General features: G+C 44.7%; 1 protein-coding gene across 1 annotated transcript in view; it reads right to left on the reverse strand.

The window, feature by feature from the left end:
* Positions 1–6,908: 6,908 nt before the first annotated feature.
* LOC139057401 (uncharacterized) overlaps positions 6,909–18,512 on the reverse strand; it is a 95,677-nt gene continuing 84,073 nt past the window's right edge. Inside the window, exons 3-4 of the mRNA XM_070535485.1 lie at positions 15,301–15,453; positions 6,909–12,769 (exon numbers count right to left, since the gene is read on the reverse strand). Of these exons, the coding sequence (XP_070391586.1) occupies positions 12,555–12,769; positions 15,301–15,453 (368 nt within the window). The 3' untranslated portion in view covers positions 6,909–12,554. The remainder of the gene's footprint in view (positions 12,770–15,300; positions 15,454–18,512) is intronic.

Genomic DNA, 18,512 nt, shown 5'->3' on the forward strand with positions numbered 1-18,512 from the left:
GATTTTGAGGCCCGGGCATTCCCAAAGCAAATGCCACACTGGCGGCGGTTATCATATGCTGCATGTTGTGCTATTGAAGATGGTTGCTGTGGTAGCATCTGCTGCATTTACGTCGTTCTTTTCGGCAAGAGTTCCCGTTCCCCTTACCGGGATGTATGCTCGACACTTGGCGATACAACGTAATCAGCTGGGCCGAAACCCGTGCGGGCCTTGTCTACTAAAGCCCGTTCTTTGCGGGGAGATCCCTTGGGTAGAGAACGAAGTTTATCGGAAGGGCTAGTTTCCCCAGGATCGTGTCCATGTGTAGACACAAAACTATCATCATCAGGATTGGCTCCAGCGTCCTCGTCTTCCTCAGCTGGCTCGTTGGCGTCCCTCGGCGCTACCGCGAGAACGTGCTCGTGCCACTGCTCCCGCATTCGTCGCCGCCATAAATAAATAAATAAATAAATAAATAAATAAATAAATAAATAAATAAATAAATAAATACAAAGATGTAACCAATTTTACAGCGAAACTGTTAAGGGCTAGTTCCCCCAGGATCGTGTCCATGTGTAGACACAGAACTCCCTATACGTATGCCGATACCGAGTATAATGCAATACCGGGTCGACCCGCGGCGGAGGTGCAGTCCGTCATTAAGGAGCCTACATACACAGCTTCGCTGGTCATCTTTCTTCGCAGAGGGGAAGGGCACTGAGTTTTTAACTAAATATATTCAAGGGATATGTTGACGACTCCTAGAGGCGCCTGCTACTTGTTTGGTCTGGCGTGTGATAAAGAAAAAGAACATACTCAACGACGATAAAGCGAGTATGGCACACAAAGAATGCACTTGAGAAAAAGTTTGTGTGGGCGCAGATTTTCAGTACAAGTTTTACGGTCTACGACTCTAATCCAGACTTTCCTGAAGGTATGCGCCAGTGTTTGCGCGGGTTAAAACCTCCTTTCAATATGCTTACCATTCTTAGGGTTTCACGTCCTTTCCGGGATGTTTCTATGTTTATCTCTAACCGTTCTCCCGCCAGCTTGGGTCACCGGGCAGTCCATGGTCTAATGGGTAAAAAAAGTGGCTGCTTCGTCTAAGGAACCTTGTTCTAAACGAATTTCTGGACCGACTTGCGTCAGCCATGTTTTAAGTGCGTCCTCCCGTATGCTGCGCTTGTCGAACCAGACTGTAACAAATAAAAAGAAAAAAATGGAACTGTAGTCTGATAGTTGAAGCGTCCGGCTGCTATGCTGGCAGATCGAGGTTCGATCCCACCATCGAAAGCGCAACTCATTTTTTCCCCCTCTGTGTGAACTATTCGCCAAAAAATCAGCAGCTGAACCGTGCGGCAGCCACCGTCAGCAAAATCCGGGACAGTTCACAAAGGAAACTTGAAATGCGCCGACGGGCTAAACGTTATATGCAAATTTGGGCAGACGAAGAGACGCAGGAGCACATCCGATATGCAAAGGACGAAGTGCAAAGTTCCAGCGCCGTGCTTTATCGCACCTCACGCTCCCAGTGTAAATCAAATGAAGGGCCTTTGAAAGGAACGACTTCCGGCTGAGTGAAGGAAAGAGGGTAAGAAATCAAGATGGAAGAAACGCTGTTTCTTTTTTTACGCGCAAATCGCTGCTGCTTGGGAAGAACTATAGATGACTTGGGCATGCTGTTGTGTGCAACGTTCGCTTGGACTTCCATGGTTTCATTCTGTCTTTTATTTGTGTTGCTACAAATTGGTTGACAGCGACTCATAGGCCGCGTATAGACACTTATAGGCAGTTGTATACAGGTCGCATGGAGTTTACAACGGCTGATCTCGCTGATAAAATGCATCACAATCCGCATCTACTGGAATATCTAAAGTGGGCAGAAATTATAGATATACACCGTTCTTAAGTATACACCTAATTTGGGAGTTGGGCTCTTACGCAGCTCAAGCAAGCAATAATGTAATGCGCCACTTACGTTGTAAGCTATAGAAGTCATATCGGCAACCTTTAGACAAGCAGAAATAGTTCGCGGACTTGCGACATCTACTCTTCGTTCAGAATTTCAGAGTTGCGATCTTTTTGTTTGAATTTTAAAGCGAAACTTTCTTTGCGAACCACAGCGAGACGTTTCTTTTTCTCGTCGTCATTGAACTGTCTTCGTTGGTTGTCTCTGCAAGTAGAAGCTGTTGATCAGCTGTTGATCAGCTGTTGATACTCTAGCCGCAAGAACGCCTCGCGTCGCAATGCAGCATCCGCTTCCACCGCGGTTGATGACTGGCAGGTTACGGGACGCGTTCTTCGGCCTAAAACCACTGCGCATATCACGGGACGCCGTTTTGCAGTCGGCTCATCAAAGCTTCAATTACAGATTCCCACAGTGCGTCGGATCTGCATCTTTCTTTTAAGCATATTCCCCCCCCCCCCCCCGCAATTATTGTGATAGCTTTGAGGCCTTTATATCATCAACATTGTGGTTTCAACAACCGGTAAAATTTAGCTTACTCTCTGATGTAACAAATTTCGTTGAAATTGGTTCACAGGTTGTCCGATAAGATGATTTCAGCGTTTAACACGTATTTCAGTTGTAAGACCCGCGGTAAATCTTTGAATTTCTTAAGGCACTTGAGGCCCCAGCTGCACACTAAATACAGAAATTAAATTATGGGGTGTTACGTGCCAAAACCACGATTTGATTATGAGGCACGCCGTAGCGGGAGACTCCGGAATAATTTCGAACAGCTGGGGTTCTTTAACGTGAACATAAATTTAAGTACACGGGCGTTTGCGCATTTCGCCCCCGTCGAAATGCGGTCGCCGTGGCCGGGATTTGATCCCGCAACCTCCACCCACCATATTCCTCGCTTAATGTTCTCAGGAATTGTAAGGACAGCAAGACCGCATTACCCAGGAAGAGCAAATAAAATGCGCGAAGAACATGCCTGGCACCACCAGGCTCATTTGTGTAATAAAAACCATCGGATAAGAGAAGAAGAAATCTGTTCACTGTGTTCTCATCCTGACAATGCTATGCGGTCATCACCTAAAAAAGAAAAATACTTCAATGTATCTGGAATTTCTGTCTGGGGCACAGACTGTTTAAAGGCACGGTGAAGCCAGTTTACGCTTACAACATTTGAACTCTCTGCCTCATGTTGGGCAGCAAGACATGTCATTTGCAAAGAGACGAGAAAACTAAACGCGTGTACAGGAATTCTGGGAATTGCCCCTTCGGCCACCTGACGAATTTCACCGCAATGCACCAGAGTAACCGAATTAGTAACATTAAAGGTATATTAAAAATGATATTTAGAAAGGTCGACGGAATTTCAACAACTTTCGGTTAGCATCGTTGAGTAGGTACTCCCTTACAAACACTGCTATAAATCGCAGCATGGAAAGTATACGACTAAGTACCGTAAACACTTACGTTAATAACAAGGAGTACTATCTCGACGTTGCTAGCTGAAAGATGTTGAAATATGTCAGATCTTATGAAATACCTATATTTGAAAATGCTGCCAATTGAGTTAAGCTGACGAATTATGGTGAAGTTCGACAGATAACCGAAAGGGCACTGTCTAGTATGCCTGGGTATATACAGGCCCGAGATCTACTGAAGGTCAACGCATATACGCATATAGAATACAGAGTACCGGACCTGATGAGCGCTTCTCAGTTGCATCTTTGCCAGTCGTTCGCTTAACTAGTGTGTTGTTCTATGCGTCAATATCACTAATCAGCTTGCCTAGCAAAAAACGTATGTCGGGAAAGTATTTTCTTCGTTGACGACAAAATTAGGAAGCAACTACATTTAATCAGGTTATTATATCCGAAGCTTTGAGGGTACCTTTTACTTACGACCAGTAGCCACCTCCAGGCATCCAGCGACCACTTTGAAAAGCTGAACAGACTAGCGCAAGAGTGGACACGGGACACAAAAGGGCGACAAGGACAAGCGCAACTTCCAACTGGTGTTTATTACAAAAAAGATTATGAATATATACTCTCACGCAGTTGATCGCACTCAGTTGCACACGTGCAAGACAACATGGTTATCGCAAGCAGACAAGAGCGCACCATGGCGGGAGCAGGGCTCAAGGTGGCCTCCCACAGAAAGGCCTCAGGAACGCAAATTCCTGCGGTCAATGCTATGGATGGTTTGCTGACGCAGTTGCCTTATGTGATAGCCGCTGTCTCAATGATGAGTCTGGTGTTTTCCTGCCCGTGCCTTGCTATTATTTCTGTTTTTTTTTTCAGAGTGGCTGACATTTACATTGAGAGCAATGGATCCCAAGGTACCGCGTACACAAAACACTTTCTACATAAAATATTAAGAGCTGACAGTGCGGAATGCACTTGTGGCCACGCTGATGAAGATGTACAGCATCTTCCGCTAGAATGTCCGCGACACGACAAGCGCAGACAATGTTTAGCACTTGATTTAGCGGCATTACATCGCAGGCCCTTCAGCCTCAGGAAGATCTATAGGTCCTTGGCCAACATACTCATTGCAAAAAAAAAAAAAAAAAAAAAACGAGCGTTAATGACCCTTCAATGGTTTCTAGAAGAGAGCAATATTCTCGGAAAGTATTGAGTGGAGTGTTTAAATGTGATAGCGCATTCCATGTTTTTCTTTTACCCGACTTTGGCCAATCCAATGCCTGCTTTTTGTACCTTCATAAGAATTTAATCCGTGATTTCTTATGTGCTCTGATTTTAGTCTAGCTAAGTGACCGGACTTTGTGTTTACTTTAGTGCACATATGTGACTGGAAATTGTGTGGCTGTGTACCTTGGTTAACTTTCAGTTTTATTTAAAAAAAATTAAATTTCAAGTTACCTTACATGCCCCAAGGGGAGCATTGAGTAAGAGGGGCGTGATTGAACAAATGACAACAGAAAACCGATACACGAGAGCTAGAAATATGAAATATAAAAAATGTTTACAATGATAACCTGCTTGCGAAACAGTGTTACAAATAAAAACGCTAAAGCAATACAGAGTTTTCAGGAAAGGAGTGAAAAGTATAGTTCACGGTAACATAGAAAGCGGCAAGTCACTCGCGCAAAATAACGCACACTTAGTGTAGCATTAGTCTGTCTACTTACGTAAGTGGACTTGGTGTTTTTATAATTTGAAGTTCTCTTTTAGTTATAGTGTGGCATTAGTGTACTTATGTTACTGCAATTCGTGTTGTGATGATTTCACTATTTTTATTATGATTTATTCTTGGTTTAAACCCCTATGTGAAAATAAAGTAGCCTGCGTCAATGAAAGGCGTCATCTTCTAAATACCATATGCTATAAAACATGTATGCTTGAAATTTAGACGATGGACTTGTCGGTAATAACTAAGGTACTGTAGTTCTCATCTGGTATTTCAAAACTGCGAGCAGCACAACGCAGCTAAAGAAATTTTTACTTTGACGAAAATGTGCAGTTTTGCGAATCGCAGACTGGATTCGTTTCTGAAGTAAGCCTGCCGAAACATTCCGCCCGCATTATAATTTTGTGGTTTCCAATTTCTTGTAAAAAATTAACGCTTATATGGAGCCTTGCGCTCCATTGTCTTTTTGTAATACTTCATGCCAGACTGACATCTAGTAGTTTACCTTAGCATTGTAATGAAAGAGAAACTTCAATTTAATTTCATTATGCTTCAAATTAATTATGTAGAAAAGATCATAGGCTCAAGCGACGAAGCTCTTCGTTCGCGAGTGCTTTTTGCCATTGCCTGCTCACCTTTGCTAATAATGTGTCCAGCGTCGGGATGGGCAGCGCATTTCTCCTACGAGCTATTCCAGCATAAGCACTTTCTGTGAATATGGGCGCGTAAGTAGAGGGCCATCTTACCTACAATTTCGTTCGTCCATTTGGCGGTGATGGTCATGCAGTATCATGTTCTCATTTCAAGCGCACTATCAAATTAGGAGCATTAGACTTGGTGCCTGGGTGTGATGGTCCTGTTGTGGTTTGCCGTCGCACACTTGGCGGTTGAGCTTCAGGAGGGCCAAGGCGTTGGTATGTGCTTCGCAGGCCGCGGATTGTGTATCATTTGCAGGAGAACGGGCCCGTATTTACTTCTTCGCCATCGCGCGATGTCTACACAATGGATGTATCACGAAAGCTTAGGAAGGCATGAGGACGGCCGTTTCCCTCGTTACTTCAGACGCCAATGTCAGGAGCGAGCTAAATCTGTCAGAGCTTTTGACTGTCGCGCAAACGAACAAAAGATAGGGCGGTGAGCGCGACCGATTTGAAACCAACCTCATGTGCAGTCAAAAGTATGCCTGGTACTCCTCATTGATCAGCTACAACTAGAGAGCGTACTGCGATCGGAATGAGTACAGGCTCCTACGAAAAATCTGGATGTGCCGCATGTAAATGGCATGGCTATGCTCGAAGTGTGGATTTCACTATAATGCAGAAAGACAGAGGCTCCTTGAATATTTTAGGACAGGTGCTTTTTCTACGCATGTTCTCGTACGGTCTGTATCGTGTTCCCGGAACGGCGGAAGGTAGCGAGAAAGAGGGTGTCACGTTGCTTCACTTGCCTTCCTTGGAAGTACCAGTTTGTTGAACATGTGACGAACCAAATTTGTATTCGCGTTGTCGCTCAAGAGAAACCGCTGCTCGCCATGGCTTCCATGATAAACCGGCTTGAAGAAACCGACCACCATCTTCATCGCCAGCTAATATCAAGGAGCATAGCGAAAACTGAACTTGTATGTAACCGTTCCACTCAGTAATAAGCCTTCGGAAGTCAACTTCCTTGCACCAGCAGCTGTTCCCATTTCAGTCTTTGATGAGTCTTGGCTTGGAGATTAAAACAGCCCTTTCCAACCCATTTTTTCTTGTCCTCCATGCCTCATAGCCTCTCAGCCAGAGGGCAGCACAAGACACCATCCCAAAGCAAAAGTAGTACATTTCAGCACGCCAATATCCAGGCTTTATTGAAGGATAGGAAGGAAGGTATGCTCGTGACCTTTCTTAAGATAGCAGCAGGCGGTATGCCTGAAGAATCAACGCGAAGCATTAGTACATGTACATTTTTCTCAGGCGCGTTGGTGGGCATCCGCGAAAATTGCCGGGGAATACAATGCTAACACAGTGAATGTATAACCCGTACAAGTTGCACACAAACATTTCAATTGGACGTGTGTTTCTATCCGAACATTTGGAACAGGCTACGACAATAAGATGAATTTTGGGCAGAACGGCAAGGCATATAAATATTCAACATTACAAACGTATATTACAACACGACAATTATACTACATAAAGTGACGATAATCGATGACAATGACGAATTACAAAGTCACGTTGTATGCTGTAGGCAGAAATTAGCTGCGGCAAAGAAAAGTGGTGCGATCAACAACACACCTGCATAGTTTCCTCCCCCCTCTCAATCAATTACAAATAGTTGAAACATCTATAAATAAGACCATCGAAATTTTGAAAGAAATCTGTTCTTTAGCATGCTGCAGTTGCATTGTGGAGGCTGTAATGTTGACCATAAGCACTGACATAACAACGTACGAGGATATACACAGGGAAAGAACAGCGATTCAAGGCGGGACACAAAGAAGGAACCACACACACACTGCGCTAACAACTCTGCGGCTAACAACTATGTGTGGTTCCTCCTTTGTGTCCAGTCTTGAAGACTTAGAAGGGTTTGGGTGCTAGCTGTAATTGGATGACCCGTCTTGAATCGCTTTCCTTTCTGTGATATTGAACCAAGTAGCACGTAAGTCAATTCTTGCAGGTATACGCAGCTTTTATATATATTTTACGCGTTCAAAGTGGCCTTACACTGTTTGTAAAGATGTCATAGTGAAATATTTAGCGCGCACAATCGAGAAGGACACAGTGAAGGAGGACACACGAACCCCCCTTCACTGTGTCCTTGTCGATTGTGCGCGCTAAATATTTCACTATGAATTCGTACCAACTCGCCCAACTATCAGTTCTGCTGTAAATATGTAGTCGTGTACTTCAGTGGCTGTTCCTGTTATTTTATTTTTGCAAAACACAAGGTAGAGTGGGAGCTGACGGTATAAGTTTTTGAGCAAGGACAAATATAGCACGAAGCAGCACCAGCAGCTATCGCGGATTGGTTTGTCCGCACTCATTTCCAGAGTTTGCGTTGAAAAAGAGCGTGCTGGAATGACGTGCTAATGAACTACCATATACAGTGCTTGTCGTGCGAAGGTGTTCCAACGGACCAGCGTAAATCTAGCGCCATTCATTAAAAACAAATTGCTACTTATGCCAGGCTTTTCGATTAGCTAAACACAGCAAGAGGCCGAAAGAACGCTGTGCTTTTGTAGAAAGCAGTATGCAGTACAATGTGACCGTATTTGTATATTTCTTTTGCGCTGTCGCAAGGCAGGAGGCTTAAGCCAATATTAAAGTAAACCCAAAGGAATTTAATTTACGTTAAAAAACAACAAATTTGAGGACGCTTAAGCTTCGCCTTTAGGAGTGGAACGCGATGTCATTCAAAGATCCGTGACTGCTTCTCACGCTTCCCGGCAACTGAAGCTTATGCAACCTTAATGTTTACCGGGAAACGCTGGCGGCGAACGCTATGCATGAAGGCGAGCTTTCTGGTACAAGCACGGCCTCTTAATTGCGCGGACCTTTCCCACAGGTTGTGAACAGCCGTGCCATAAAAAAATTACATCATTTACAGGTTTCTGTTATTGTGTCACACTTTTATTATTTAAGTCTGAGAATATTTAACACGAATGGCATGCGCTGTCGGTGTTTTGTTTCGTGACATTTGTTTGTGGGATGTCGTTTTCAAGATTCCGAGGAATAACTTCGTCAAGAGTGTAAGACAAGGTATGCTCAATTTTAGTGATGGAATGGTGCGTCAGTATAACCCTCACATACCGCAAGTCATACAGCAAAGCGTGGTGTATACATGTACCTAAATATACACGGAAATTTTCGCTCACGGACAACTCCGCCAACGCCGACACCGACACCGGATTTTCTGCTACATGGTGCCCTTAACGCTGTCGCTTTAAAATATCACAAGATGTTCCCAGCTCCATGCATCTGAACAATGCCCCGAGAATTTTGCACGAACCTTTTTGTAACTTTAGTTTATCATTGAACGCATATTTTAGTAATAAGCTCTCTTATGTACATTGTACACTTGCATTGTTCACTTAGGACACTTGACACTTCACTGCGCGACAATGCATAACCACGTCACGTGGTCTGTAAGGACTTCCATACCCGCGATGGGAACGCGTGACCAATTCGACGGGACAGCAATATTTCAAGTGTACACTCTGTTAGCTGCTTTGTGTAATAGCGCTGATTGCAACTGTATTCTCCATGGAAGATCATAGAACTGAATTAATTAGGCACGCTTGACGTGTATATGACAGCAGTAGTACCTTTATGAAGAAAAAGAAGAGTAGGCTACCTGGTTGTCGCTAAAATCAGTTCTGGACACCATGCTTTGATGTAACCTGTCACTAATGACCAGGAGGGACTAATGTGTACCCTGTTTAACTGTGGAATTAATGTTTGGCAACAACAATGCGCTATTTGGCTAGCAACTATAGGTTAAAAAACTCTGCGCTGTGTATAAAAAATATGCGCTAAGGTCATCTGGAAGGTCCCTAAGACTATACGTTGAAGGGCTTGTGAAAGATCTGCACGAAACGGTGGACAGCGCTCGTGACGTTTAAGCTTCTATGCTTCGAAAGCTTTTCTTGTTTGAATTTACTTCAATAGTATTTATGCATTTGGTTTACTGTTGATTAGTAATTTTAGATAAATATATTCTCGCCAGCGAAATATATTGCTATAGATACTTGTCTTTTTAAAAAGAAACGTGTATTTTCTTAGCGTAAATGTATGCTTACAATGACACATACAAGCCAAAATCTTTGAAGATTTCTGACCGCAGATCTTTCTGGCTGTAAAGGAGAAGTCTTTGCGTACAATACATATTTTTCTCGCACAAGACACGTTCACTGACACGTGGTGCGATTTAAACACTGTTGAACCAGTCATGTACTGATGCCAAGGTGTCTTGTGGGTTCACCATTTTCATTACACTAAGAACTGCACAGGCTTTGCACCTTAGACGTTTCACGTGGAGCGTGAGCGCAAACCCTGTCACTACAAGTTAGCAATAGCAGCAGTTGCTGGAAGTTAGTCTTTGCACTGCAGTTTACGGATACACAAGTAAGGTGCTGACGACGAAATATCGACAAACTTGCACATGGAGACTGGTGAGAGGCCGATGAAGCGACATTAAGTGGTGCTGAAAACCCATACAGCATATTATATGCACGAGCATATGATCTTTAGCACGTGTCTTCTACTAGAAGAAGTGGCGATGTGTAGACATTGCAGAACAAACACATGTTTGAGAGAACGCTCACGGCAGTTTTTTGGCAGTAAAGCACGTTAGAATATATCTTAGGCGACGAAATTCTAAACTCTACAATGACACAGGATTCGTGACGCCCAAGTTTGAGGAACAGCCTACACAGTGCACGCTGATGGAGTATGCTACTCACCTCCCACACCATAAAAGTTATTCCCCGCCGCAACATATTCAGGAGGGCGCATCTCGTCGACGTACTTGCGCTTAACAAAACTCTGTGGAGGTTAACAGCTTGTACTTCGGTTGTCCTAGTGCGTTTCTGAATACTCATCTGGTTTAAACAAGAAATTTGAAACGTGAAAACTAAAACGCAGAACAAGCGATTGCGTAAGAATCGGAGACTTTGTTGCGGTGACATGCATTTCTCCCGAGAAGGCGATAAACTACAGTCCTGGTAGCCTGACCACAAGTGGAAATATGGAGTGATTTCGCTCTGTTAGAATAAACTGTTTTCAATATGAATAACTTATTTAAACACACCCTGTTATACAATCAAACAAAACAGCGGTACACAGGAAGATGGACACGAAGCGATCAGCAGCGCTCAAATGAGGGACGTGCCTTGTTCGACTCGATCCCAGAGACATCTTAGTTTCGACGACTGTTGATCGTTCAGCTATGCACGCTATGAATACATAATTGCTTATGATCGCGCACATAAAGGTGCCCTCAAATCTCGCGTCAGGCGCATACTGTTCTTAAACTGCGAGCTTACTGCAGTAAACACACATAAAGGTGACAGTGTCATAGATTGTCTTATAAATCACACAGCTCTTGTATAAATCTCCAGGGAAGCCAAAATACTCAAAATCAAGTCATTTTCTTCTCTGGGAACTTAACGACGTAACAACTGTGAAGTTGAAGCGCTGTTTCGCAGAGAACGACAGTACCAAGCACTAATTTGTTCAAACAGAAAGTAACTCGCACGCGTTGACGGCAGTCGACACTGGACAGCTATAGGCGTGGTGCTTTTGCAATCAAATCGAACACTGAAAGACAACAAGACTTTGAATTCAGCGTTCCTGAGGGGCACCAACAATATGACGCAGAGGGGGACAAATAAATACGTTGCCTCCCTGGTATGCACATCACAAATTATACAGATATTAAAACCATGCTTAGTTTATAACTTAGAGCTATTCCAGCACAGATTCACCCTGAAGCATGGTATAAAACGCACCATAGCGCAAGAGCAAAGGCAAAAGCCAAGCCCTTCGCGAACTCCTCTGTGGAGAACAAGGTCTACCGGCAAACTCTAAAAAAAATTTTGGTATCCTTTTTCCCAAGCTTTTTAGCGCTAGCAAGAGCCTATTTCTCCCATATAACAGGCTGATGACGATAAATAAGCTTAACATATGAGCCCAGCGCCACAGTGGGGGCCATGGTGCTTCTCGTAGTAAGCCCGAGAAGAAATGTTTAACTTATCCCCAATTATATCGGTCGTCTAGGGAAGCCTTCATGTCGTTTTCAACTCTGCTCCGTTAACATTTAGGGGAGAACAGTCGTGGTTCACGGAAGAAATAACCTGTGGCCCTAGTTATGAAATCTTGTGTTGAACTTCGGGCATTTCCCGTGGCGCTTCTTTAAATACCAATTTTTTGCTGTACCTTTGAACGCACAAAAAACATGCAGCCATTTGTAACTTGTGTTTACTATTCCGGACTCTGCCTAATTATTCCTTTTAAACCAATCACAGATGGTGTCAGAGCTGTCAAGATGCAAACTTGACAGCAGCGAAATGCCAAGAATCGGGCCACAGATGGCAACTGCTGACCTATTTTTCTGCGCTGTGGAGAAGCAGCAGTATAGTTCGCAAGTTTAGGACTTGCATTTGTGACGCTACTCATGAAACGTGGGAACTCAGAGAGCTCCGAACTTCGGCACGACTGAAGAGCTCCGCTTTTGTCTTAAGCTCTGCTAAACTTGCTGGTGAACTTGTTGGTACATGGTGTAATGGGTGAAACAGTCTATTTACAGCAACTCAAGAAGTCACAGTTAGTCGATTCGCCGCTCTACATAATTTCCACACAGCATCTCGCATTTTTCTTGACGCCCACTGGCTGACTACGACCAGAGGGCCGGCGTCTCCGTTGTCTTTTCCTCAAACACGGGCGCCCCCTCTGTTCGGGTGGAGGAAACAGTGATACGGCGTTCAGGTGGGCATTCTGGCTGCTGTGGCGGTAGCTGCGAGCCACAGAGGCAGCAGCAGAAGTGCGGCCGTCGTCCGCTGCTGCTGGGGCGCCGGGTTGCAGTAGTCCGAGTCGCAGATGCAACGCACCGTGGACCAGGCCCGGCTCGTCTCGGTCAGGCAACCCTTGTGCGGAGGGTTGCTCGGCGCGCAGTTGCGCCGAACGTGCTCGAAGTCACCTGCATGCGCGAAGAGGTGTTCAAGGTGCACACGTTACTGAAAGAGTACGGGCGTGCTAACAAGGACACAGGTAAGAAGTAAGAGGAAAACACAAACACCGACTATCAACTGAACGGTCGCACTGTGGCGGAAAATAAGGAAGACACAAAACTGATCCGCGCTTGCTCAAGCGAAGACGGCACCTACCCATCGATTATTGACATCTGCGGGTACTTGGGAAACATTACAGCTTAAGCATGACAATTCCTCTTTGTGCAATACAATCGAGGGCTGATATACGCATGTGCTACCTCTAGTGATGACACGCCAGGACACCTTGATCATAAGGCGCACTTATTCGTTGTTATGCTTGAACAGAACTATACCGTGTGTAAAATTTGGAGTACGCTTGCAATCGCAACATTGTAACGAAAGGTTGCACGGTTTTCCACCCATCAACGAACGTTTATGTTCAGTTAATATCTTATTGATGAAACCCCTTGTCTGATCATACACAAAAGTGAGAGCAGTTAAAATGAACTATATAAACTACGTACATGCGGCATTCTGCTAACTTGTTAGTCTGCGTTGCATAATTTCTGCTAGGTCTTTCCTTCTTGAACTTGTCTTTTTTTCTCCGCATGGAGGCACACATCTTCCCTAACTTATTGTCAGTCGTAAACACAAAGCTGACTCCGCATCGACTCCCCTAGTTTCAAAAGTCCGCGTGGCGGAAAGTGAATGTAGCGTGCCTACGATTATTAAACTTTAGAACTCCTTAACATTCGCGTTGTGCAGACCGACCTAACTCTTGAATAACATACCGACTGATATACGATGAGCTAACAGACTATTTCACGGCAGGATGAAAAGAGATAACAATCAAGTAGTGATTCGTGTTTGGTTGCGATAAAATCACCTTACAGCACTGAAATGAGGTAACATTCAAATTGGCTTAGTGCGAAGGCAGAGCGCGGCAGGTGGCTATACGATCATATATTTTCCGATCGGTCCAGGGAAGCAACGCACGAAAGCTCATCGGGAGTTGGCCGGTGGGCACTTAGCCGGTCACTGGTCCTTTTGCTGCATAGAAGCGACCAAACGTTCAAGCAATAATGGCAGCGTACGGCAGCCGCAGCAAATAGCTGGCTATCAAAACTTGACGCCCTGATAACGGAGTAAGATACAGCATATCACTGTGTAATTTATTGCCACGTGTGCCTGATCTATCCTGAACGGTGCTATTCTTGCCTCCGGATTCTTGAATCGAGCTGGATTCAGGCCAGCCCACATTACAGTTACTTTTATTGTTGAAGTATTCGGGACACTGTTTTTCTTCCCCATAAAAGTCGCTTTCGTGCTACAAGAGACATAAAGTTGACTAAATTCTTAATGTTGTTTGTGGTTTTTATTACATGGCTTAAGTACGGGACTGGACGATCGAACATTGGTTAGTAAACATACTTTAGATGTAGCAGCGCAGTGCGTGCGCTTCATTTCTTCATGCTTTTCTATTTTTCATTTTCTCTCTCTGTCACAATATTTGAAACATCACCGGAGTTCTTATGAATTGATGCGCGGAACACCGCACTTAACATATTATTCTCAAGTCAATAGCTGTTGCACAGAGCGCTAAGAAGCAGTACGTCTTGCATCTGAATTAGCATTGCATCGTACTCGGAAATGAAAGAACAAAAGAAGGAAAAGAAGTGACAGCTTAGCTCATTCTTACCAACTTAACTGTAATACCTAGTTGTTTTGAGTGAACAATATCAAGGCTCCAGGAAGCAAATTTCTGGAGCACGTTGTTGACGAAAAAAATGCAGGACTACGTAAAATTTAGGCGCGCAACGTTGGGGATGCTTGTGTAAGCAAATTATATATCTGTCTTCGCATATACACATTCAAGTTAGTTGTATAGAAGCAAGTATATGTGGCCTTAGATCTTACGCAACGGCCAGTCGAGCGGCGATTTCGCGTGCATTTGCGGGCTTCTTTCACGCTCGGAAAAACACTTTTGCGTAGCAAGTATTGGGCAACAGAAAGCTGTATCGGGAGTTTTTCACGTTGCTCCACAATTTTCTCATTGACACTTTTCATCTAATTATTATGTTTGAGAAGTTGAATAATTAATTAACACTAGATGTGAAATTAGGCGGAACGCAATAAAATATAATCTGAGTATATCCAAGCGACGGCAAACAAAATTACCTTGGTTCTATCCACCTATGTGGCATTTCCATATTTTAAAATCTTGGTGCACGATATTTGGGACAACCTGCACGTAGATTGCGTTCTTACAGGATAAACCGGCCCGCCACATAGGTAATGCAACGTTATTGCCATGCTTCCAGCTTCTCGCTGCTGCCAACAGGCCGCACAGCCGATATCGTATTTTCGCAACAGAGCGCATCGCAACAGCTATGTGTGTATATATTTTTCGCCGCTGTCAGAACACAAAGAAATCGAATTTACGCATAACGAGGGCACTCGACAATGCATCGCGCCCACTCCTCGACGCCCGTGTGGGCGCCCGTTTCAGCGCGCTCACCGTTCAGGTCATTCTGGGAGAAGAACTCGCATCCGTGGGAACACTCGTGGGCGAAGTTCTTTTCCGGATTGAAGTTTGAGTGCGTGCAGTAGTCTGTCCGGTTGGCCTGGTTTCTCGGGGACCAACTGCATATGTAGCACTGGACAGCGTCACCTACGCAGACAAAAAAGCCAGGTTAATAGATATACATGGTGGGGAAAAAAGAAGAAGAAATAAAACGTAAATGAAGTGCTTCAGGTCATAATTTCTGCAAGATCTTCATCTGCAGCAAGGAATAAGCGCAAGGTAGAAAGCAATCTGGGTGTTCGCAAAAAAAAAAAAGAAATTGGGTATGACCAGGAGTCGCTGTCGCTTATGTCGCTTATAAATGCAGAAGTCGAGCTTCCGTCGGAAACCCGTCGGTGTTTCGCGCTTCGAAAATGTTGCGTTGCTTTAGCGTTATGGACAAAGCAATGATGCTCACGACATCGAAAATCTAGGTGTCCAATTTCGACGCTCGGACTCGAGCCATGTAGAGCCTGAGCGCTAGTAATATTTGTGGTTAATAAAGGGAAATTCAGACATCCTCCAGTTCGTACCAATTGCTACAAAGGGAACGCATACGGGTCCCTGGAAAGAAAAGCCTCACAGGTGAAGAAAAATTCGTCCTGGTCCGGGACTCGAACCCGGGACCACCGCCTTTCCGGGGCAGCCGCTCTACCATCTTAGCTAAGCCGGCTGCTAACAGATGGCAAGGCGAAGTCGAATTTGTCAACTCGAGGTAAAGACAGCAATTTGACGTAATAGTTCTGCGGAAGCCCGCAAGGTGGAGAGAAGCAATTACTAAAGTGAAATTCAGACATCCACCAGTTCGTATCAATTGCTACAAAGTTATTATTATTATTATTATTATTATTATTATTATTATTATTATTATTATTATTAATTGCTTCTCTCCCCCAACTATTACGTCAGTATTTGTGGTGCGAGACAGCTCGCTTTCAGCGCTTCAAAAGAATGCAAAACAGAAATACTGAATTACTTTATATAGATAATATATACCTTCAAAACTCCATTTTCATTTATTACGCGGTAAGAGTTTGATTATAAGAAAAAAAAAATGTCTGGTCGAATCCATCTCACGATGAATTTCAATGTTAATGCGATTCGCATTGAAGCAACGTAGCGACACACCATACCGCCAACGTAAAAACGTGTATGCAGCCGATATCCTCTCTCAGGCTTCCCACTGCATACGCTGCGCCATCTGGCGGCGCCACCGCGAAGTCTGTGCTAGGTCCTGGTTCGATTCCGCCCAGCACCGGAGAAATTTCAAAGAATGTTTTTGTTATTGAAGGGCGGCACATACGCAGTGGCACATACCAAGTCACCCAAGATGGCGTCGAATAGGTTCATCGAGGAGCAGCGCATACCTAGTGGTACATACCCAGTGACCCAAATTGGAATAAAACAAGCGGCAGAACCTATCTCACGATGAATGTCGACGACAATGTTTTCAGCATTTCAATCAATATAGCGACACAACGTATAACTACCGTCGAAATGAGTTATGTACGTTGCATGCATTGCAGCGGGATTCCTCTTTCGCGCTTCCTTAGGAACACTCGGCGCCATCTAGTGCCGTCACCGGGAAGCCAGCGCATGGCCTCTGAAAGACATGACGCGCCGGTGCGTGCGAACACTCGTAAACCTGTGAAGCGAAAACCTGGGGACGGACACTGTAAGAGTCCGCCTAGTGGACATGTCCATTTCGTCTGCTGCTGAAGTGCTGATTGGCTGTGGCGCCTAGCTGCTGTTCATGCGGAACCCACCCCATCCCGCCTCTGTTGCTCACTTCAGCTGCTCACTTCAGCCGTCTGCTGATCACTTCAGCAGCAGACGAAATAGACATGTACACTAGGTCGACCCTTACAGAATACCTCCCCTGGTTACTCTGTCGTGCTTTTTTTTTTCTGGACACGCTGCGCCATCTAGGGGCACTGCCGAGAAGTCCGCGCGTGGCCTCCGAGACGAGAAGCGTGGCGCGCCGGTGCTTGCGAACGCTGAGAATTGTTCCCTCGCTAGCCGCATACTCAGTGGCGCCTACTCGGTTGCCCAAGTTGGCGAGATGCTCATTGAAGAGCGGCGCATATCCAGTGTATTTGTAGCGCAGTGCGGTAATGCGTCGGGTTGCTGTCCTTGAGGAACCTTTGTGACGTATATTCTATTCCTCTTAGCATCGGAGAAATTCAAGGTATCTTTTTTTTGTCATTGAAGAGAGGCCACATTCCCAGTGGCACACACCTAGTTACCCAAGTTGGCGTCAAAGGTGTTCAATGAAGAGCGGCACAGACCTGCTGGCACATACCAAGTGCGCCAAGTCGGCGTTAAAGAGTTTCTTCAAACAGCTGTGCTATACCTAGTCCCGACGAGCTAACCATTTGACGAAGGACTGCTCATTGACCCAGGTAGGCGGAAAAACGGTTAGATACAAACATTCATTGATACATAGCCTTCGTAAACTGCGTGACGTGCCCTGAGAATGCTAACGAAATAAAGGGTTAATTGGAGAGCTGCACAGACCAAGTGGCACATACTCAGTGCTCCAAATTGGTCGATGGTCGGTTTCTGGCGCTGCTCCTTCAGCACAGCGGCCCGATGTGCTGCCCATGAGACCGTGGACTTTTCCAGGGCCTAAGTTAAGGCCAAATTAAAATTAATCAGCTTGCACACCACGTCACTTGAAGCGTACCTTTCCCTTCATATGTTGATAATGCGTAACATCGCAGCTTAAGGTTCTACAAACCACCACGTCATAAATCCGCAGGACGTCGTTTTCGCTCAGGAGCAGTGTTCATTTATTGCCTTGTCTTTTCTATTTCTTGCGCGTGTGTCTCGCGCACACGTACACCTATTTTCGTTATAGAACATTGCACACACTTCGAAATTTCCACTTCATTACACAGCAAAAGTTGAACCACCACATGGTTGGTACAAATTGGCGCACCTCGGCATTCTTGTTTGGCATTATAAAACATGTAAGAATGTATGCAAAACATATAGGAACACAGAAATGTCGTCGTCAATGTTTCTACGCTTTTCAGCACGTCGCTTTAGCGACCATAATGCCTTTTAAAAGACACATTACCTTGAACTTTCCCGTAATACTGGCGAAAAAAAAAAGGAAAGCAAGAGAAAAAGTGAAGCCGAAAAAACAAAGGTCGGGGGGGGGG

Source organism: Dermacentor albipictus, chromosome 3 (genome assembly GCF_038994185.2).
Source record: "Dermacentor albipictus isolate Rhodes 1998 colony chromosome 3, USDA_Dalb.pri_finalv2, whole genome shotgun sequence".
Lineage (NCBI taxonomy): Eukaryota > Metazoa > Arthropoda > Arachnida > Ixodida > Ixodidae > Dermacentor > Dermacentor albipictus.